The following is a 22,345-nucleotide window of genomic DNA, read 5'->3' as shown; positions in this document are numbered from 1 at the left end:
TTGTTTACTTCCGCGTAGAAGGGCACAGCCTCTCCCGCCCGGTCCCAGCTCTGGGGAGGGCATCGAGAGTCTTCTTGGCAAACAGTCAGTGTTCAATAAGTGTGCACTGCTGCTGCTCCCCAACCAGGGGCACTTCCTACTAGGGGTCACCCCCATTTTGTAGGCGGAGGAAACAAGCCATGGAGAGGTTAAGTAACTCGTGCAGAGCCACCAATTACCAAGTGGCGGAGCCAGGATTTGAACCCCTGGTCTAGACCCAGAGCCTGCTTGATTAACCCTTCAGGAACTGATGTGGAAAGAGCTCAGACCCAGAGTCCAAATGCCCACCTAGCTAGAGACCTGGGGCAACCACTCACCTCACCTTCACCTGCCCTGTTCACTCATCTCATGAAATGGAGCGTGTCATCAACCTTGCCTTTCTGTCCCCACCCCCCACTCCCATCAGATAAGATGAAGAGAGCCTGGCAGTTTTCCCAGAAGGAGGGTGCAGGTGGTGGTGGGATTTGGGGTGGGAGGCACATTACTGGTCACAGGGGTGTTAAATGAGCCCAGAGTGGGTGGGGACATTGTTTGTAGGACCCTGGTTCTTTTCGGCTGACAGGTTCCCAGAGGGACCCCCAAACCACACCCTCATCCCCCCCTTCCCCCACAGGATGTACAGAGATAAAAGGTCTGACAACTGTGCACCCCACCATGTGTCCAGGAGCCCTGGATAAGATCTTAGTCCCGTGACGGTGCAGTTTACAGCAACATGGGGGAGACCAGATTTTAGGGTGGAAGATGAAGAAGGTGGGTGTGTATGTGGAGGGGGTGGGTGTCCTATGGAGGGGGAGGGAAGGATGGGTCCAGGCTGGAAGCCCAAATCAAAAGTCCCTGACCATCATCTGTAAAATGGGATTAATCATGCAGGCTTTCGTGGGCTGTTGTGAGAATCAAAGGAGTTAATGCTCGCAACTCCTTGAGCACACGGTGCCTGGCACGGAGCGGGCGCTCAGCAGATGGTGACCATTGTTGTCACTGTGTTCCCTACACACTTGGGTATCTACCAGCCAAAGCAGTCCCTTCCATTTTAGACACTGGCCTAGGCCCCAGGGGATACCCCGAGGATATTTAAGACAGTGTGGTTTGCCAACCTATGGGGGTGTTGAGAGTCTCACGAAAGGGGCGCAGTCTTCAGAACTTGCCAAGAAAGTCTTCCTGGGCGGCGCGGCCCCCCGGCTTTGATTCTCCAGCGCCTTCTCCCGGGGCGTGAGCGCGCCCCCCACAGGCAGTCCCTAGGAAAGCCTCGGCCGGGGAACCCCGGAGCCCGGCGGCCCCAACCCCTCTCCCCCTCCCGCCCGGCGGCCACCCTCGGGGGCGAGGCAGCCGGCGCGTGGGAGGGGACGGCGCGCCATTGGCTTGCGCGCGGGACCGAGAGGAGGGACCAGCGCGGGCCGCCAGACTCGGGTAAACCCCGGCCGCGCAGGACGCCGCACGCAGTCCCGCCCGGCCCGGCCCGGCCCTGCCCTGCCCCGCGCGGGCGGCGCGATGTGAGGCTCCTGAGGGCCCAGGCGTCCCCTGGCTCGCCAGCTCCGCGCAGCGCCGGCGCCAGCATGCGCTAGGAACGTAAGTTCTGTTCCCCGCCGCCGCCTCCGAGCCTCGCACGCTCCCCTCCGGCCGCCGGCCGGTGCCTGCGCAGCCCAGCCCAGCCCAGCCCTGCCTGGCTGGGCTTCTGCCGCCGCAGACACAGCGGCTGCTCTGGGGTCCCCGTGAGCGCGAGCTGGACGCCCCAGGACCACTTGGCCCCGGCATTATCCGCCGGGACTCCAGGGGTCCCCTCCCCGAATCCCCGCAAGGCGCAGTCCCGCAGCCCCTTCGGTTACCTCCCTTGGCGCTCTCCACTCGCCGCCCTGCCTTCTGCCTCGGTTTCCCTCTCTCCCCCGGCTTTCACCCTCCCCCGTCTCCTCCCTGTTGGACTGTTTATTTCCCCCCTGCCTCCCTCTCTGCTTTGGAGCAAGAGAGAAAGAGCCAAGCGCAGTTTCTGTCTCCCTGGGGTCGGACTGTTGTCCCCGCGCTCCGTTCTCTGTCCCCTCCCCCCCATCGCCATTGTTCCCCGGTCCGAGGAGTGCGCGGCACAAACTTGCGAGTGCCCCTCCTTCTGTCTTCGCCCCCGCAGGGCCGCGGACCGCGGTGGCGGAGTTCCCGCTGGCCGGACCTACTGGCTCGGCGGGCCGTGGGGGAGCCCAGCAGCCCGGAGCTCCCCGCCTGGGGTCCCCAGCTCTCAGCCCCGGGTGTCAGAAAGTGGGTGAGTGCCTGGAGCTAGGAGATAAAGGACACAGTGGAGGAGGAGAAGCCGGACTGGGAGACAACTGGTCTCTGGGCCGGCGAGGGAGGGAGGGGTCGGGGGGAGGGGAGGAGGCAGAAACCGTAGCCGCGCCTAAGCCCCAGTTGTTGGGTGGGAGGGTCTGGGAAGCACAGGTGGAGACGGACGCCCCCCCAGTCTCCCCTAAGTGGCGCGCTCAGCGGGAAGGGGGCAGTGTGGGGCCATTGGCCCGGTTCTCGGTGGGCTGGGGCTCCCTGCCAGGGGCAAAATACTCGCATCCACCCCGGGGCGGCGGGGGGGGGGGCCCATCCATCGAGGAACAGCCAGAACCCCGCGCGCATCTCCGGCGCGCCCCGCAGGATCGGACGCTTGCGTTGTGTCCCTTCGCTCCTCCCTCCCCTCCTCCACTCAGTCCCGGGCTCCCGCCGCCCCCTCGCGGCCCCAGGGGAGCGGGTTTCTTCTCTGGAGCAAGGTGGGCGGGGGCAGGAGCGGGCGGAGGCCGGGAACCCCGGGGCTCCTCTGGAGTCCAGCGCTGATGGCCAAGGCTGCATGGGCTCCCCACCACCGCCCCGCGCTTCCTGGTTGGTTTCCTAAAGACAAACTTTTCCCGGTGCGGCCGTCCTGCGGGGAGAAGGCATCAGGGCGGCGGCGATGCCCACCCCAACTGTGCGGCCTCTTGGACCCACACCTCTGGTGGGCGGTTAGAGGGGGCCACGACCCTCTGCAGACCGTCTTCTCCTGCAGCCCAAAGAGCCCAAGGGACACAGAGTGGGGTGGGGTGAGAGGCACTGGTGGAGTGCGGGGGGGGGACACTGTCGGTTCCTTAGCCAGAGCCTCACACCACTCCACACTCAGCCCAGGAGGAGGAACAGTTTTCCTTGTTGGGTTGTTAGGAGATAAGGCACTATGCTTTCTCCAGGTCTCTGTTATCCCATCCATAAAATGGGCCATCTGGTCCCTGAGTCCGCTGTCACTCCAGTAGCCTGGGAATACGGTGCCCTGGCTTCTCTTTTCCTGCCCACATGCTGTAGGTTTAATCAGTCCTTCCAAATTTGGAGTGGAGGGCTGAGGCCCAAAGGCCTTTACCCATGTCTGGCTGCCAACACCTGCTGGATCCCTGCCCCCAGGCGCCAGCTGTAGCTTCTCCAACTCTATACTGTGCTACCTCCCCTCCCCCTCAAATCTTATGATAGCCCCCCACCCCCTCTGGAGAAAGGGCCTGCCTCTCACTGTGTGAGGGTAGGGGAGCAGTGAAATTAGCAGTGACCTCTGATATACATAGTTCTAGATATACATAGCTTCTTTACTTTCACTGATTGAACAAATTGTGGGCCCTACACCAAAGGTGATTTAGTGAACCAAGTGTCAGACAGTTCCGAGCACTGGGAGACAGCTGAGAGCAAAACAAAAATTCTTTCCCTCATGGAGCTGACACTTAAATGGTGGAGGGACAAATAATAAAATAAATTATATAGTGTATTGGGAGGTGAGGGGGGGAAGTTGGGTGTCAGGCATATTGAGGCCAGAGGTGGGGTTGCCATTTTAAATCAGGTGGTCAAGGAGGCCTTCCCAAGGAGGTGGCTCTTGAGCCAAGGCTTTGAAAGAGTGAACTGTGGGGATAGCTTGGAGAGAGAAAGATCCTGCAGAGAATGGCCTGTGCAAAGGCCCTGAGGCTGCAATGTGTCCGCCATATTTGAGAAAAGGTAAGAAGCCACTGTGGTTCCAGTGGAGTGAGGGGGTGGGGCAGAGATAGGAGGCAAGGCGGACTGAAAAGGGATGAAGCATGTCCCTTTCACAGATGAGGGAAGTGATGCTCAGAGATGACATGTCAGTCACCCCAGGACACGCAGCAGCCTCAGCGGCAGGGTGGGGTGCCTGATGTTCTGTCTCCTGGCCCATATCATTTTCACTTCACCCTGCATCTCAGCGACTCACTGGCAACACTGGTTTGTGTCCCTGCCAGGGTCGGGCCTGGCCAAGTGATGGAAACAAGGAGGGAGCCATCCAGGCTTAGTACCTCAAGGGGTTCCGTATCACTGCCACCTGTCATCGGCCCCCTCCCAGGGGTTCTCCCTGACCATCCGTTGTGAGCGCCTCACGGCAGCATCTTCCTCCTGACCTAGAGTGACCCTCGGTCCCTTCCCATTTCCTTCGTAAGGCCACCCCTTGTAAACACCCCATTCTGGACCCACATGTAGCCCCTCGAAGGGGACTGAAGCTGGTATGGTCAAGGGGGAAACTGAGGCAAAGAAATTGAGTCTCCTAGCCCGAGAATGACAGCAGCAACATTACTACTGAGCATTCGCTATAAACCGGGTACTGTCCTATCCGTGTTGTTGTGCACCTTCTCATCCGCGGGGGGCAGGTATCCTTCCACTCATTTCGCAGATGAGGAAACCGAGGCCTGGAGAGGTGGTGCCACCCGCCCAAGGCCATGCAGCTGATACATGGTAGAGCTGGGGTTTAAGCACAAGCCTTTGGAGTCCTGATCTTCTCCTCTGACCCTGAGCCAGAGCCCCAGACCCTGGGGGAGCTGGTCAGTCCTGAACTGTAGTTCTGGCCCATAGCATCCTGGGAAAAGTACAGGAACCCTTTTGCCTGCCTCCCCCAACCCACCCAGAAAGGCACATCACCTCCTGCTTCTGGAAAAGTTGGCTTAAAATGGTGGCGCATCCCTGCAAAGAAGTTCCCCTCCTCCACTCTGGTCTTCCCCTTTCTGGGTTAGGAGAGAGGTGGGAGAGGCGGTGAGGGGGATGGCGAGTGTCCGCTGCCCCCTCACCACAGCCCTGGCCCCGTGGCAGCTGGAAGCCAGGCTGTCCCCATGGTCATGGCCCCATGGGATCCGGAAGCACCAGCTGCCTTTGAGGGCCCTGACGTGGTCACTGGGCTGGTGGGGAGGCAGCCCATTCCTGGTTGAAAAGGACAGAAATTCCCCTTGTGCTCGCCCTCTGTGTCAGCAGGGACAGGGAAGACCCTCCCGAGTGACGTCTGAGTGGTGATGGCTGGCCGTCAGGGGGGCTGAATCCCCCTTGCACAGCAGCCTCAGACCTGGGGGTGAGGCCCAGGGATGTCCCCTCCTCCGCTCTGCTCTCTCAGCCTTTCCAACACGCAGGGAACATTTATTTTTGGTCCCTGGAGTTTGGGAGATGTTTGTTTGTGGTGGAAGTTTGGGCTTCCCTCTGCCATTCTGGAAATCAGGCACCTTCAAAAGAAAGAGAACTAGTAGATAAATTCTGTGTGTCCCCAGGGACAGCCAGGCAGCTGGAGCGAGGGCCTCATGTCCCCCGGCGCGTGGATCTAGAAGCCGCATTGTGAACATGACAGCCGGCAGGGCCCCAGAGACCACACTCCCAGTTTTCCTTAGAGGAGGCGCCCGAGTCCCAGAGTCGGGCCCTGGTTTCGCTGTGGTGGCCGCATCTCTAGGGACCTCAGCTGTCCTGTCTCCCCACCACTGTCCTGTCTCAGGGCCCCGCTGGCCACTCCCGTGTTCCTGGAGGTTCTTGGAAATGGGACGTGGAATCCCTTCCTTGAGTCCGGAGTTTTGTCTCAGGGACTAGGTCTGTCCCGCCAGCGGGATTCGCATCGCGCACCCCCCTCCCCTGCCAGCACTACCCATCAGCCTGCCCCTCGCATCCACCCTGAGCCCCGGGGCTGAGGCGGGCGATGGGTGATGCGGGGCTGGCTCAGCATCGACTCGAGAGGCGAGGCTGACTCAGGCACGCTCGGCCTGTAGAATAACTCTGCTCTCCAGGGACACACCGCGAGGAAGCTCCACCGTGCACAGCCTCGCCTTGGCTTTGTGCCTTAGCCCCGAGACCCACATGACCAAACCTGCACGCTGGCAGCCCCTGTGATGACGTCAGTCGTGATGTCAGTCACGCCTCTGTCAAGCCCCCTGTGTGTCCTGTGACTTCCTAGTTTTGCTGTAATTTGCCACCAGCCTGGTAAGTCAGGCATCATGACCCCCATTGACAGCTCAGGAACAGAGGGGCCGAATGGGTACTCTGCCCAAAGGCGGAGGGCTGGTAATGAACTTGGGTCCTGCCAAGCCCACGCCTCTCCAGCACAGCCCTTGAGATGTGCGATTCACTCTGCCTGAAGGCTCAGGCTGGGGGTTTCTGAGTTGGGGGTCTTTGGGGGGGCCTCTCGGCCAAGGAGCTGATGGGCCGCCCCAGGAAGGGACCATGCGGTGGATGACGGGGTGGAGGTGGGGGGCTCTGGACCCTCTAGCCTCCTTGCTGGCCCTCTCTCCTTGCCTCCCCTTCTCTCTGACCGCCCTGGAGGCTCCTTCTCTCACTGCCCCCTCTCCTGGCAGCTGCCCTGTCCCACACCCCATTTCCAGCTATTTTGCACCAGTGTGATAAGAGAACAATGGGTCTCCCTGCAGTCCTTCCCTGGTCCCGCTGGAGTCACAGGGCCTTAACCCAAGGGAGGCTAGACCCCAGGAAGGAAGGAGTTCAGATGCTGGCACCCCGCCAGGGGCTTTCAGAAGGCGATATGATGAGGAAGATGGCTTACGGCTTAGTTCTTCCTAGCGGTCGGGTTCACCAAACAGCACCCCAGCACCCCCCCCCCAGCTTCTCTCAGGATATCCATTTATAGCGCAGTTAACTTGCTCCCAATTTCAGCTCTGCCACTTAACCCTGAGAAGCTTGAGTAAGTCCCTCGGGCCTTAGTTTTCTCATCTGTAGAATGGGGATGACAGTACAGCCATTCTCCTAGTGTTGTGGGGGCTGCCAAGAATTCCTGGTCTGGAAGTACTGTTCCCTGCCTCCAGCCCTGGATGAAGCTCTCATGGGCAGTTCCTACCAGATGGGGAGGGACATGGGGGGGCACTGTCCCTCCAGGAAAGGGTCTTGTTTGGAAAGGAAGCTGTTCTTGGCTGTAACGCTCAGCAGCAGCAGTGACTCTCCCCTGAATCACCGGGAGGCTCAGCAGCTGGTGGGGGTGCTGGGCCCCGGGCCCCCTTCCTCTCCGCCTCCCCCCCGCTGCTGGTCAGGTTTCTAAGCCAGCCCTCATGGGCACAGACTCCATGCCGGGGACAGCTCTGCAGTCCGCCTGTTTCTATGGAAACCAGGCTTCCTGGGAAGGCTACAGGGGCTGGGGGGTGGGGAGAGGTCCTTTAGGACCAGCATGGGAATGATGCCCCAGCCCCGCCTGATCTGCCCCCAGGGCACGGCCTCGGCAGCCGCCCCATAAGCAATGCCATTAATCGCTGTCCTGTATGGAGCCCAAGGCAGGTGCCGGGCCCCTTGACTGCCTTTGCTCAGCTCTCAGCACAACCCTGTGAGCTAAAAAACAGTCCTGTGGTTTCACAAAGGAAGACATGGAAGCTCAGAGTGGTTAGGAAACTTTCTTGAGGTCACAGACAAGAGAAAGAGTTGAGGTTTGAGCCCAAGTTTGCCTAATCACTAAGTATATGCCCCCTCTTCTCCCCTGACCCCTGCACTCCTGATAAGCCTGTCTGTTCCTGGCCTGTCTAGTCATGACCCCCTCTGTCTTGCTGCCACTGGGAGCTCTTTGGGGATGTTCTTCCTGGCCTCCGATGTCCGTGCACTTGATGGGAGGAGTGGGTGGGGTGTGGGGGGGCAATGCTGCACGGAGTCAGACCTTGGCCAGCGGTCAGGTGGGGGGTGGCTCTCAACCCCTTCCACAACTCATGACTTGGTGACAAATACTTGGTGAGCTCCTCACAGGCCAGGAAGTGTCCCAGGCTCTGTGAGCAAGACCTCCAGAAACCCGCGCCCCGGGGCCCTGGCCTCCTAGCGATGGCTGCAGCTTTCTGAGGAGGGGGCCATCGCGATGTCTCACCACACTGTCTCCCCCAGTCCTGAGCCCCACCATTTCCTGGACACTGCACGGGCCAGACCCTTCGCCAAGAGCATCCGTACCCAATCTCCTATGTCTTCAGCACCCTAGACCCACTGGTCCCAGGCCGCTGGCCCATAGCAGATGTCAGATTCGAAACCAGCCCCGCCTGACTGCAAAGCCCCCTTCCTGCGCTCTCCTGTCACCGGCTCACATGTGGCCCTCCTGGGACTCAGCTTTCTGCCTTGCCCAGTGTGTGTTTGGAGCAGAGCCTCCCCTTGGGCCCTACCCCGTCTAACTGAGTGTGACCCTGGGTGTTCTGGGTGGGGCTGGGGAGGCCTGCTTCCCGTGGCCCGGCTGTCACTCATTGGCCCGTGCTGACCGAGTGCCCCGCCGTGGGCAGAGGTCCAATGGGGAGATTCTCGGACCAGGCAGCAGCCCTGCCTTCAGATCATGGGATCTCTGGGAGCCCGAGAGCCCGTGACGGGACTAGGAGTATGGGCTGGAAGTGGCCCATGGCCGTCCACACTGAGACCCGGGGGAGTCCAGGGGACGGAGGGAGAAGCTGTGTCCTGGGAAGGCTCCTGAGGACGGGCCGTGTGGCCCTGAAGAACAAGGAGGGTCAAGGTGGGGGAGCAGGGCACAAGGAGGACCTTTCTGGCTGGGCAGTGCGTCAGAACTGGGAACCACCGTGAAAAAGGACGGGGACTTGCTGGCTTTATTGGGAATCGAGGTCGGAGAGGCCTGCCAGGAGCGGAATGTAGAGTCATGAACTTGGGCTCTAGGGGGCTTCAGGCTACGTTATCCCCGCTCCTCGCTTGGCAGGTTCTCCTCCGCCCGCCCCTGCCCTTAGCCTCGGGCAGCCTGGCAGGGCGGTGGGGGGAAGCCCTGGGGGCCCTTCAGAGGGCAGCTGGCTCTGGAAAGGACGCAACAGCCCTATCAGGCCGGCTTTTTCCACTGTGCACGGCTGAATGGCTGAATGAAGAAAGGGAAGTAGGAGTGTGGGCAGGCGGGGCGCTTGGCCCCGGGCCCGGCCTGTGTCCCCTCTCCTTAGCCTCCAGCACTTGCACAGAGTGAGTGCTCTTACTAACCCCATTTCACAGAGGCAGGCACTGAGGCTGGGAGAGCTGCAGGGAGCTGCCCAAAGCCCTGCGGCAGGTAAGAGGACAGAACCGGGATTTGAACCACTCTGGCTCAGCCACAGTTCAGGGAGTGGAGCGGAGGGAGATGCCCTCTGCCCTCACTTGGGTTAAAAGGAGGCCAGGCTGAAAAACACCTGTGGAGTGGGAAGGGGAAGAAAGTTCAAGGGCAGATCTGAGGGGGCCGTGCCTGGGGTTTGCCTTGGGGGTGGGGCACAGGGGGCTGCAAGGTGCATGGGAGTACTGCCACTGCCCACCTGCGCTCCCCAGGCGGGGCCTGTGCTGCGGGTGTGGAAGGGATGGAACTCAGCGCTTCGAGTACTTAGCTGTGCGGAGGCAGGGGCAGCAGATCCTAGGCCCCGGGGATTTCATTCTCCCCGGGAGGCCCTAGGGCCCATTGGGGCTGGTGAGCTCCTTGCTGGGGGCTGGGCTTGGGGTGGGGGGGAGGCCACAGTAGGTCCCACCGGCCCAAGTACCTGATGGCGGTGCCCGTGGATAAAGCCTATCCCCCCTAAGAGTCCTGCTGGTGTCCGATGGAGCCCAGGACCCTGCAGTCCCCTTGTTGTACCCCGTCCCTGGAGGCTGGCCCTGCCACAACCCACAGCCTTTGCTTTGCAGGTCAAGGCTTGCGGTGCAGAGGGGAACGTTGTGTGTGTGTGTGTTGGTGGGAAGGGCTTGTCGGGCAGAGGAAGGATGCTGACACTCCGAGCAGGGGTCGCTGAGACAGCCCGGGGCCTGGTGGGCTTGACCCGAGTGCCCCCTTATGCCACGGGACAGAGATCTATTCGTCACTGTCAAACTCTGGAAACAACCCAGATGTTCTTCAGTGAGTGACTGGATAAACCCACGGGTCCACCTGCCCCCACAGAATATTACTCTGCCGTAAAGAGGAACAGGGCAGGGGGAGCGCCCGGCAGCCGGGAAGAGTCTCAGAGGCATTTTAGCGTTACGCGGAATGAAAGAGGCCGGTCTCAAGTGGTTCTAGTCTGTTTGAGTCTATTTATAGAATGTGTTTGAAAAAACAAAACCAAAGCTAGAGTGATGGCCCACAGGTCAGTGGTGGCCGGGGGCTGGGGGGGAGGGGAGGGGAGGGGAGGGGAGGGGTGGGCTAAGCCAGGTGTCCTGACTCGCAGGTGGTCCTTCTCGGCATCTGCACATGTGCTACAAGTCGTGTAACTGCAAACAACAAAACATGTTGGTTCTGCAGTATGTAAATTAAAAAATGAAAGGCCAGAGGGGAGGCCGGAAGAGGAAGGAGGGTGAGGGCCGGGCTCCCCGGTGCTTCCTTGGCTGAGGCCGGGCGAGGGGGGTGAGCCCCGGCGGCTCCCGGCTGTGGCTGGCCAGCTCTCGTGGGCCGTCTGGAACAGGTCCACCCCGCGGCGGGAGCGACGCCAGGCTGATGGTCGCCTGTCTCTGGAGTCACGAGAAGTGGTGGCAAGTGCTGGGGCCTGGGGACAGTGCCCGGCTCCTGGGGGAGCAGTGTGGTTAAAGCCTGCCTTCTCCGGTAGGACTGGTCAGCCCCCCGTCAAACTGCTGCTTCCTGGCCTGACCCGAGTCTAAAGCCGCGTTAGCTAGGCCCCCCACGGTTTGATTCCCGGCCCTGAGCTTTATTTGTCGGGGTGTTTTAAGTGCGGGTAGTGTTCCGGCCTTGCCAGCAGGTGGCTGCCGGCTTCTACAGAATGAGATGTTGGAATAGGGCATGTGGTGCTGGGGGTGGGGGGTACTGGAGTTCCTCAACCCCACCTTGGTTTCCTCATCTGTGGAATGGGTGTAAATCGTTCCCATTGTGTGCTGGGGATGGGCGGGGCTGTGATTAGAGGAGCCCAGGGCCACCCCGGGCCAGTTTTTGGAAGCCTTTGCCTCACTGGGGTCGATACTTTTGTCTCCTTTGCATAGGTTTTGTGCTGATTGAAGGCCAGGACCCGCAGTCACCTCATCTCTGTGTCTCCCAGGCCAGTCCCTGGCACACAGTAGGTGCTCAAGACCCAGCCTGAGGTGGAACTGGGGGGTGGCTGGGAGTGGGGGCTGAGCAGACAAGGGGTGGGGAAGAGGCCGGTAGTGGGTGCCCCTGGCAGGAAGGGGCCCGGAGATTCTGCCAGCTCTCCTGGCCATCCTTCCTCTGGCTGGGTCCTGGGGCCACCGGCTTTGAACAAGGTCGTCTGCAAGGCAAGGAGGGAGGGCTTGCTGGACAGAGAGATTATCTGGGCAGAAGTTCACTGGGGGGCCTGGGCAGATCTTCCCTCTTCTGGCAAGACTGGCCCGGACTCCTGTTTGCCCCCGCCTCCCAGGAACCTCTGGATGTGGTCTCCTCCCAAATGCCTTTCCTGGGCCCACACACTCCTCCACGGCCACCTGTAAGACTCCAGCTAGCCTGATTACCCCGGAGTGTGACATCTCCGTGGAGGCTAGATGGGCTCACACAGCTGGAAGAGCTTAAGGGACATCCTCCCTGAGCCATTTTATAGATGAGGAAGCTGAGGCCAGGAAGGAGAGAGACTTGCCCCTTTCGTCAAACAGCCAGGTGGTTAGGGAGCCAAGTACTAAGGCTGGGCCCCCAGGTTTCTTGTTGGTATTCCAGCTGCTGCCCCAGGCTGACAGGGGGTGCACACCAGGCCCTGGGGGCGGGGCTGGCTGCCCCTGAGGTCTGGAAGCTGGGCAGGACCTGTGGCTGAGGCTGGCGTCTCCCCTCAGCCCTTCTGCAGACACCAGGCTCCAGGACAAGATGGCGGCCAAGCAGCCCCCGCCTCTCATGAAGAAGCACAGCCAGACGGACCTCGTGAGCCGCCTGAAGACCCGCAAGATCCTCGGCGTGGGCGGGGAGGACGATGACGGGGAGGTGCACCGCTCCAAGGTGGGCCGAGGGGCCTGAGGCTGGCCACACCCAGGGGTCCGCCTCTGAGCACCCGCTTGGGGAGGCAGGTCTGGCCTGCCGGTTGGGAGAAGAGTAGCCACGGCCCGCAGCGCTGCGGGAGCCCCGGGACTTGGCTCATTTTTTTTCTAGGAACTTAATGGAGCTGTCAGGGGAATAATAACAAAAACAAAGACAGATCGTTAGAACGAATTTCGTGCTTATTATGTGCCCGTTACTGTACCAATTGCTTTACAAGTATGATTTAATCTTGCTAGGCCTGGGAGATAGTTAATGAACCCACTTTATTGATAAGGAAACTGAGGCTCAGAGAGGTCAAGGACTTGCACAAGGGCCAAGCCAGTCAGAGGCACAGCCAGGCTTTAAGCCTGTGTCTAGCTGACCCCTGAGCTTTTATTCTTACCCACCGTATTTTCAGCTTCCCGTAAGGTCTGGTGTCAAGAAGAGGCAGAGGGGGGTGGCCTCAGTGTGACCCACCCAGCCTGGGTGAGCCTTTGGCTAAGCAGAAGTACCCAGGTGGGTCCCTGGGCATGCCGGGGGCTCAGGGCGGGAAGTGAGCGGGCTGGGCGTGCCCCTGACCCCTCTTTGTCCACAGATCAGCCAGGTGCTGGGCAATGAAATCAAGTTTGCTGTTCGGGAGCCTTTGGGGCTGAGGTGAGCATCAGGGGGGGTGGGGTGGGGGAGTTTGGAGGGTGCCGGGTTATGGGGAGGCGCTGCGTGAGGCCCCGCCTCGTCGGCTTTGCCCCGTGTCCCCGTGCCTGTCACTCCATTCCGTCTCATTCCCTCCCCCTAAAACCAGCCATCCCTGGACATCTTGGCTGGAGAGGGGAGGGTCCCCTGGGGCCTGGAGGGGGCAGCGAGGGGGCCTGGCTGTGACCTTTCTCTCCACATGTCCCCAGGGTCTGGCAGTTTGCTTCTGCTGTGCTCTTCTCCGGCATTGCCATCATGGTGAGACCCCGACCCCCAGCCCCACCCCTGGGACCAGGCCCTGGGTCTATCTGGCTCCCTGTGTCCCGCCTCTGGGCCTCTACTCGGGGTTCCTCCCCTGTTCTGGGGCCCCTGCTGCCTCTCCCCGCATGGCCATCGTGCAGAGGCCCTACCTGTCAGGGCTCTCTAGCTCCCTCCATAGTCCCAGCTCCCGACACTCATTCCCACCTGAACCCCTCTGGATCATCCTAGATCCCATGGTCCATGTTCCTGACTCCTTGCCCCTGGGAACCTAGAGCCTTCTGTCCTGGCTTGGGGGAGTGGGGGACAACCAAGGCTCTGACGCCAGACCGCCCCAGGCACCTCAGCCCTGCTTTAAGGGCGGAAGGAAGATGTCCGGGGGATGTTTCAACTGCGACCCCCTCCAACTTGACCCTGAACTGCCCACCCATGTCCACAGGCCCTCGCCTTCCCTGACCAGCTCTATGATGCAGTCTTCGATGGAGCCCAGGTGACCAGCAAGACCCCCATCCGTCTCTATGGCGGAGCCCTCCTCAGTGAGTATTGCTAGGGCAGACGTGATGGTAGCTGGGGACCAACAGAGACTCAGAGGACTGAGAGGAGCACGGGGAAGCCTTTCTTTGTGCAGGGGCTCCCTTTCCCAGCACCTGCCTACGCCCTTCCCCTGATGGGTGTGTCTCTGCTGGGTGTGTGCTGCCATCTTGTGGCCACTGCTGGGATGCTCCCGGTGGACCGGGCTCTGTCTTGGCCATCATCTGGGGCAAACGCTCACTGAGTGGTCAGTAATGACCCTGGTTATTGGGGCACAGAGATGAATGAGGCTCAGGCCCTGCCCTCCAGGACCTCACAGCCTAGAGGAGGAGGCAAAACCAACACAGTGTCTGCAAAACCCCTCCCATCCTTGGGTCGTTTGAACCATCCCGTTGCCTCTCTGATTTGAGTCACACACAGGGCCTGGTAGGAAGCTGAGTTACAGCTTTGAAAGCCTAGCACGGGTAGTGTCCCTCCCCTTCTCCCAGACATTCTATGGCTCCCTTTTGCCTGCAGAATAAAGGCCCAGCCCTCCGCCTGGCTTTCGGGGTGGCCTGTAGGGTGGATCCAGCCTGCTTTCGCAGACCTGCCTCCCCCAGATTCCACAGTGGGCCCCAGACTCCAGCCACATCTCATGATGCCCGGCCCCCCCATTTCAGAAGGCCTCCATGCTTCTGTACACGCGGTCTCCCTAACCTTGTGCTGATAGCACTAATACCTATCCCTCAAGGGTCTGCCTCGGTACTAGTGGGGGGCAGGGGCGGATGGTGACTGGGGTGCCTTTAAGCCCTTCCCCCAGGCAGTAGGAGACCTAGGGTTATGGGGTTAGGCTGGATGATGGATGAGTTTTAATTTGGGGAGTGTGAGTGGGGGTGGGGGACGGTTAAGTCCGGGATCCTGCCCTGGCCACAAGGGGGTGGCTGGATCAAGCTGCCTGCCCCCAGTCTGCCCTTTGTCCCCCCGCCGCAGGCATCTCCCTGATCATGTGGAACGCTCTCTACACGGCCGAGAAGGTTATTATCCGATGGACTCTGCTCACCGAAGCCTGTTACTTTGGGGTCCAGTTCTTGGGTGAGTCTTGAGGTGGGCAGTGAGACAGGGAGGCTGATGGGGTCGGGGGTGCGGGCAGGGCAGCTTGGCCCCCGGCTCTCCAGCTCCTGCCCCTAGGCTTCCAGGAAGGGATGAAAAACCTCTCTGAGGGGGAGGGGCTCATGGGGCCGTGTTTACCTGTAGGCCTGCACACCTGTGCTCACACACCCGACACACACCTGTACCTTCTTGAATATACATAACACACGTGCCCCGCAGCCTCCCATAGCCCATCGCTCACTCGTGTACCCAGCGCAGGTGTGACAGCGCCCACCCAGTGTGGCCCCCATGCTTGCGCTTAGCCTGGTACCTGCCGTGGGGGCCGTCAGACAGACATGGCCGTGAGGCCTGGCAGCTGGCAGGGGCCCCCAGCTCAGCCCGTCGTCTTGTGTTGGGGGGTGAGGCACGGCCCTCCTCTGACCCCTGTCCCTTCCCGGTCTTTCTCCTGCAGTGGTCACTGCCACGCTGGCTGAGACGGGGCTCGTGTCCCTGGGGGTCCTGCTGCTCCTGGCCAGCCGCCTCCTTTTTGTCGCCATCAGCGTTTACTACTATTACCAAGTCGGCCGGAAACCCAAGAAAGTCTAGCCACTCTCTGGGCCAGAGGCCCCTGTGGGGCAGCGAGGCCCTGGGGCCCCGGTTTCCTTCTGGCTTCTGGAGGGCAGGACGGACCCTGCCCTGCACCAGGCCTGCCCCAGGCAGGCGGGGCCACTCACCTTCTTTTCCTCCTGGGCACCCCCAAATGCTGTGATCTCCTGGACTTTCAGGTTCGGGGGGGACAGGGCCTCGGCGCCTCTGCCCTTCGCCCCACACAGCAGCGCCTCCTTTTCTGGGCTCTCTTGGCCTCCGGATCCCCTGGATAGACACCGACTGAAGAGCTTGGGTCGTGGGGTCCTGGGCAAAGGCGGGGCTCCCGCCTCTTCTGCGAGGATGCCCTTCTTTCGTTTGAGAGAGGTGTGCCCTTCCTCCCTGTCCTCCCCGCACCCCCACCCAATCTAGGGCCCACACAGCTGAACGTGGCTTCTGTGTATGCTTGGAAAATCGGACAACTTGACCCTGCGCCTGTACTCCTCGGCGTGCCCCCCCACCCCCCACCCGTGGGAGCTGCCCTCTGCCCCCTCAGCGCACATCCCTGCCCTTCCCACAGCCCAGCTGCGGGGCTGAGCGCAGCGATGGCTTTGAGCTGGCACCCCCCTTTCCAGCCTCTTTGTGAGGTGGGCCACCTGTAGCCAGAGCCCGGCTCTCTCCTAGGGTCTCACTCTAGGCTGTTCCGCCTCTACCCCAGCCCCTGGAGGCTCCCAAGAGCCCCCTTCCCCCAACTGGCCGTGGTCCAGAGGCTGTCAGCAGCCTCTCGCACAGGCAGGGGGCACGGAGAACCCTGTGCAGGCTCTTGTAAGAGATGGGGTTTGGAGATGAGGAAGCAAGAGAAGCAGTGGCGTTTCCTGGTCCCTCAGTATGTCCTTCAGGTCTGATGCCCGCTTGGCTCAGCCCCCTCACCTCCCCAGGGTGCTGCCCCCGAGACCCGGCAGGCTAGGACTGGGGGCCCTTCCAATTCAGCAAGGGAAATAAATAGGAATATTTCAGCAGGCCACGCTCATGTCCCCTGCCCCCCCCCCAAGTGCCCTGGAGGAGGCTGACTAGGGGCTCCCTCAGAGCTGAAGACCCCCCCGTCCTGCCCCCTCCCCCTCAGCCTGTGTTTTCCCCTTGTCTGTCACTCCCCATGCTCCCCTCCCCTCTGGGACACAAGCGTGCGCACCAGGAGTGGTGGCCCTCATGTTCTGGGGACAGGTGGGGAGAAAGGCAGCCCGGTCCCCACACTTGCTTCTCGTCTTGGAATCGAGTGTGTTCGGTGGGGCGAGGTGGCTGGTGGGCCAGGACGGCCCAGCTGTGGCTGCTGCTGGCTGCCGGCTGCTGCTGTGTCCGGGAAGCTTGCCCTGCCCGTGCCGGGCCCAGCTGTCCCCGCAGCCATGCATCTGGTCCCCCGCAGAGCAGTGGGACCGCTGCTGTTCCACAGCTGAGGAGGGAGGCCCAGTGGGTCGGGCGCCCACGGCTGGGCCGCTGGTGACAGGCTGAGCAGAAGGGAACCTGGTCGCTAAGGAGAGGCTGGGCTCTTTCCTGATCTCCGTCTCCTGCCACTTCAGTGTGGGCCTCTCCCCAGAATCTGGCTGCTTGCTCACAAGCCCTGGCCGGGCGGGGCGCCCCCTGTCCCCTGGCCACAGTCCTGTCCTCCATCTGATCCAGGCCTTTGAGGGCCTGGCTCATCCTCCGATGGGCAATGGGTGGTTGATCCTAGTCCCCGGTGGGCGTGGTGGATCATGTCCCGGGGTGGCCCGCAGGGGAGTAGAAAGCATGGGCTTAGCCGTTGGGGTCTGGCTGAGGCCCCCCGCTGGGGTGGGCTGGGGCACGTGGGAGGGCCGCAGGGCCTTGCCCGGCCTTGCCCCTCGGGTGGTCAGGAGGGCCTGCTGGGATGACATTCTGTTCTGCTGGCTCAGACATAGGAGCTAGGCCCAGGGGGAGGGAGCCTGGCAAACAGCCATGTGGTCTGGGGACATGGGGGGGGGACATTAAGGCAAGGAGCCATTGCTAGGATGCAGAGGCAGGGACAATGGGGAAAGACCCACACGTCTCCCGAAGAAGACCCAGTGTGGGCCCAACTCTCCATCCATCCCCCTGCCCGCCACCGTCTACCCTTGCCCCTGGAGCCCAGCCCCCTCCGGCCAAGCTCCCACCTCTGCCCCCATCCACCCCCACCCCCACCCCAAGCAAGACCACCGTTCTTCACAGTCACTATTTATTCTTCGTTCCTTTTTCTTTTTGTAAGAAACAGTCACAAAAACCAGTGCAAAACCATCAGTGTGGGTGTCCTGCTTTATATTACAAAAACGCCTCTTGATAAAGAATATAAAAAGGGGAGGGGGGCTCACAGGAAATAAACATGATAAATTAGCTCTGCTATCTACCGCAAGGAACATTTACAGTTTTCAAAATAGACTTTCGACCTAGAACCCACAGGGGAAGGGAAGAGGGGGCTTCCGGGAGATGGGGGTGCTGGGGCCTCGGCTGCTTTGGGATCTCCAGTCTGGGCCCCTGAGGCATGGAAGGGCGAGAGGGACAAGAGAGCCTCCGAACCCCGCAGATGGCTTCCCTTGTCCAAGAGGCGGGCGCTCTGTCCAGGGTGTGGGTGTGACAGTGGGGACTCCGCAGCGGCTCCTGCCCAGCGAGCGGGCTGGAGGACGTCTCGGAAGAAGTCTCGGCAAAGAGGTATCCCCGGCCCCGCGTCCCTGCGTCCCCGCAGCCAAGCCTCTGGCACGAGCACCTGTTACAGGCTGTGCACAAGCCAGCCCAGTTAGCTCTCCATGCCTGGGAGGGGGGTCAAGCACCGGAACAGCCACAGACGGCTGTGCAGAGAGCTACCAGCCCGGGTCCGTGCTGGAGACGGCCCGCTCTCCCTTTCCAGCCCCAGTGTGGGCAGCGGCGGAGTCGGGGCTCCTTGGCACCTTTCTGGAAAGCCCTTGGGGATGAGGATGAGGCTCACCAACCACCCTTGAACCTGCTTCAGGCTTCCTCTGGGACCTGGCCTGCCCCACACTGATACTCACGGGGGTGGGGGCAGCAAGGGGTGGGAACGGAGAAGATCAGAGGAGGGGGGCGGTTGCCAGAGGCCAGGCCCTTCTTACCTTGAAGGCCCGGATTCTCCTGGCTGGTAGGGGACCAGATGGGACCTGGAAGCCTGGGATGCCCCTGGACTGGAGCCACAAGGCTGCCCCGTTAGAGCCTGCATCCCGCCAAGCCAGCTGTTTTTATTTATTTTGGTCAACCGCAGACCAGCCATTTGCCTCTGCCAGGAAGCTGGAGCTAAGCGTGTGAGTGGGTGGGTCTCGAGCGGAGCAAGCCCAAGGCCCTGCTCGGGCTGGGCTGGGCCACCAGCTGCAGGGCGCTCTGGGTCCCAGGGATGCCCAGTCGCGGGCAGTTCATGGCATCATGTACGGAGCTGCCAGGGCGGACTGTTACAAGGACAACATGGAAAGCCCCAGCTTGGAGACCAGAAGGGGGGCCCGGGACTGGTGGGGAGGGGGGCCAGCAGAAGGATGGGATGGGGAAGGGGAGAGATGGTTGGAGGGTCAAACCCAATTTTTACAGCAGGCACAGAGCTCAGGGCTGCATCTCTAAAGGGGGCAGGGGGCAGAGCAGGGAAGCGTGAGGCTCGGGGCCACAGCTCCGTCTCTCCCAGTGGCTGGCAAGCTGGGAGGCTGGACGCTGACACAGGACCTGGGATTCGGAATGGGCTCTCCCCAGACCCTGAAGAGGGACGGTGGGGAGGAGAGCGGGCACATGTTGCCCCTCCCCCTGCCATGCCTGTGGCAGATGTCACTAATGAAGCCTAAATTGTCTGGCAGACACCACCAACCAGGATTATGCTGTTCTTCTCCCTCCCTCCCCGCCCCCCCCCTCCCCCGACCCCAGGCCAAACCTCAGAGCCTCTGAACAGCCCCCTGCAGTCACTCCTGATTCACTGGGGTGGAGGCATCTTGCAATACAGTTGCCAGCACTAGTCTAGAATGCGAGGCCTGTGTATGAGGGACTGGTTTGTGGGTGCTGTGGGTGTGAGTCTTGGGAAAACCTCTTCCTGCCTGAGCTTGGAAGAAACACTCAGAAGTGTGCTATGGACCGCGAAGGGACAGGAAGCCATGTGGCAGCTGAAATGAGATGTCTTGGAGCTCTTTAGCCTGGAGAAAATGGGGCTTGGGGGAGGCAATATGTGGCCTTAACTCTTTGGGAAGGAGAGAGAGCAAGTGGGATGCCATGGATGGAACCAGAGAAAAACAGAGAACTCTAGTGCGCACTGAGCTAATGCTAAAAAAGTCAAAGCAGTCCAAAGACAGAAGTCTGTCTTGGGAGGTAGTAAGCTCCCCATCCTGGGAGGTATGCAAGTAGAGGGTGGCGAAGTCTTGGCAGAAATCTTGTGGAAAATATCCAAGCCTCAGTTCTGGGTAGGGAGAGGAGAACCAGATGATCTTGGGTGTTCCTTCCAGCCCTGGGAGCCAGAGTTGATGGGGAACAGGGAAGGGGTCCAGCTTGTGGGAAGAGGGACTGCAGTGTGTGTGTGTGTGTGTGTGTGTGTGTGTGTGTGTGTGTGTCCCTGGGGGCTTAGAAAGAAGTATGGGGAGGTGGGAAGGGAGCAGGGAAAACATTCCAGAATTTTCTTAGCTGTGGAGCTGGAAGTTCCTGACCAGCTTGCTTTCTCTGTCCTGGGAAAGCCAGGATGCTGAGGCCAGGGAGGGGTGTGAGCAGCAGATGTGCTGGGACCTACAGAACCCTGGAAGGAGTGACAGGCAGCCTAGGGATGACTGGGTTCTTGTTCAGAATTGTCATGCATGTGCTGTGTGACTGTGAATGAGAAATTGCCCCTCTCTGGGCTTTCCAGATTATTCGATCCAACAGGTGAGGGAAGCAAGGACCCCGCCAGCTAGGCCATGCTTGGATCCAGTGTCTATAGCCCACTCTTGGCCCCAGCCTGAGGCAGGGACAACTCCATCCTCAGAGGACCAGGGGTTGAACGTAGGCTCCAAGTTCTTACGGACATGGTGACCGAGTCTCCTTGGGGTTCCCTGGGGCTTTGTCGACCTCTGAGAGTTGCTTTTGCCTCCTTGTTGGCTAAATCTGCACTTTCTGGGCACACCTGGAGCTGAGGAGAAGGCCCAGGCCTGGGGCTGCCAGAGGCTGGTGGGACCGAGGAGGGAACCTGGTCCTGGGGTTCCTTTGGTCTCTAGTGCAGACGGCTCCCTGGGGTTCAGGCACCGGGACCCCTGCAGAGAGCCCATGGCACCCACCCGGAGACCAGGCGGGGTCCATCAATCCGTAGTTTTGTCTTCGTTTTGTTTTGTTAAAAAAATATCTATTTTCCTCTGCCCCTTCTCCTGGCCACTCGTCATGACCTCAGCTCCTCCCCTGGGGCCAAGAGGGCAGGGGCACAGGGGGAGGGGCGGGCATTGGGTGCTGGGCAGTGGTGGTGGGTGAGGCTTCGGGCTCCAGGCCACGCCCTCTACTGGATGCCCCGGAAGAGACACATGGCAAAGATCATGGCGAAAAGCTGCAGACAAAGTACAAGTTGGCTTGTCAGGCTGCGCTCCCAGCCGGGCACGGGGCTGTCCCACCCCAAAAGGGGAAGTAATCATGGGCGGCCGTAGGACAGGAAGGGGGCTCACCCATCGCTCGGCACACTCCTGCGGGAGGAATTCCTGACATTCCCTGGGGTCAAGCGCCTCTTACCAGCCGCTGACCCCCTTTGTGCTGTGTAGTCATGGAAAGAAGGTGGCCTTGGACATGGGTTCAAGTCTAGCTCCCTTATTTGCCAGCAGCAGCCTTGGGCCAAACATGTCCCTTCTCTGGGCCTGAGCACGTCCTGAGAGCTTCCTGTGCGCCAGGCCCAGTTCTAAGCACTTTCTCAGAAACTTTGACGGAGCAGGAGGCAAGGCACAGAGAGGTCATGCAACCCACCTAAGGTCACACAGCTGCAAGTGGGGGAGCTGCGGTTTGAGTCCAGGCACTCTGACCCCACAGCCTCCTCTCAGAAGTCCTGCGCACTCCCCTTTCTAGCTCACAGGAGGGGAGTGAGGTTGAAGTATAAGGGCATCACAGACACAATGACGCCCGTTAGATAGAGTGGGTGTGGGAGAAGGTTACCAGGATCATTATTAATGGGCAGGGAAGATGTAGCCCTTGCCAGAGTTGAGAGCACAATCACTGAACACTCACTAGGGCCCTGGGGCGGGGGGGGGGGCAGAGACCCAGATTCCGGGATGCCCCTCGGACCAGAATGGCTGAGGCCCCCACCGGCAGGGTCTTCTTGCAAGTAGCACAAGGGACAGTCCTCAGACCACAGGCTCAGGGGAAGCTGGATGGGGGAGGTGAGGCTGGGACAGGGATACAGTACAGGTCCCTTCTGGGAGCAGGGTTCTGCTTCCCACACACTGCAGCAGAGAAGTCCTCTATGGCTCAGAGGCCCCATCTGGGGAGAGGCAGAGCTGGGAGTTAAACCCCAAAAGCCCCTGTTCTTTCTGTGCGGGACACACGCCTGCAATTCCCGCAGTCCCAGCAGATTTATCTGTCGCCCTGGAACTGCCCCCCATGAGAGACCTTCTTCACCTGGAACAGTGCCTGCATACACTAGGGGCTCAATCTACCTTGCTGAATGAATGAATAAATGACCCCTCCCTCTCCCCATCCCCAGGAGTCTCCACAAAACTCCACGCCGGGCTATAGGACACCCTGAGAAGCTGGGCAAAGCAACGTTTCTGGTGCCAGGCATTCGGGACGCCCCCCGAAGGAGGGACGGGGAGGCTGTGGCTCGGGCTGCCTGACTTCGTTTCCTCGCCGGCCCAGGACTGGCAGAGGCCGGGGAGTGGTCTTTCCTGCAGATGGTCAAACGTGGGCTACACGGTTAGTCCAAATAACTCCGGGAGGAGCGGGTTTGAGATGGGGCGGGGTAGGGGTGGGGGGTGGGAGAAGGAAGGGGCAGCTGCGCCCCTCGGCTGGAGCGCCACCTGGCGGCGCCGGCAAGAGTCTGCAGCTGCCTTCCTTTCGAGGGGGCTCTGGGACTGGGGGTGAGAGGGGCTAATTAAGACCGCCCTTGTGAGGTCCACAAGGCCCCACAGGCCCTGA

The 22,345-nt window shown here is 60.8% G+C and overlaps 2 protein-coding genes across 6 annotated transcripts in view; one reads left to right on the top strand and one right to left on the bottom strand.

Annotated features, from left to right (window-relative positions):
* The first annotated feature begins 1,444 nt into the window (after positions 1-1,444).
* TP53I11 (tumor protein p53 inducible protein 11) lies at positions 1,445-22,136 on the top strand. Of its 4 annotated transcripts, none has more exons than XM_057317300.1 (9): positions 1,462-1,605; positions 2,156-2,284; positions 11,146-11,219; positions 11,941-12,100; positions 12,714-12,772; positions 13,018-13,066; positions 13,506-13,602; positions 14,567-14,668; positions 21,915-22,136. In XM_057317300.1, exons 4-9 carry the CDS (start codon positions 11,972-11,974, stop codon positions 21,944-21,946), a joined length of 468 nt encoding a protein of 155 aa, XP_057173283.1. In that variant the 5' UTR covers positions 1,462-1,605; positions 2,156-2,284; positions 11,146-11,219; positions 11,941-11,971; the 3' UTR covers positions 21,947-22,136. The 4 variants fall into 4 exon arrangements, with proteins under 4 accessions (XP_026367850.1, XP_057173283.1, XP_026367849.1 ...); XM_026512064.4 differs by lacking the exon at positions 21,915-22,136 and adding an exon at positions 15,138-17,536; XM_026512065.4 differs by lacking the exons at positions 2,156-2,284; positions 21,915-22,136 and adding an exon at positions 15,138-17,536 and having other exon boundaries at positions 1,445-1,605.
* TSPAN18 (tetraspanin 18) overlaps positions 17,461-22,345 on the bottom strand; it is a 180,301-nt gene continuing 175,416 nt past the window's right edge. For both annotated transcript variants that reach the window (XM_026512061.4, XM_057317299.1), the window contains one exon: positions 17,461-20,774. In XM_026512061.4, coding sequence (XP_026367846.2) covers positions 20,727-20,774 — 48 coding nt within the window. In that variant the 3' untranslated portion in view covers positions 17,461-20,726. The remainder of the gene's footprint in view (positions 20,775-22,345) is intronic.

This window comes from Ursus arctos, unplaced genomic scaffold, assembly GCF_023065955.2.
Source record: "Ursus arctos isolate Adak ecotype North America unplaced genomic scaffold, UrsArc2.0 scaffold_23, whole genome shotgun sequence".
In the NCBI taxonomy this organism is placed as follows: domain Eukaryota; kingdom Metazoa; phylum Chordata; class Mammalia; order Carnivora; family Ursidae; genus Ursus; species Ursus arctos.
The sequence above is the reverse complement of the archived record's forward strand: the minus strand, read 5'-3'. Positions and strand labels throughout refer to the sequence as shown.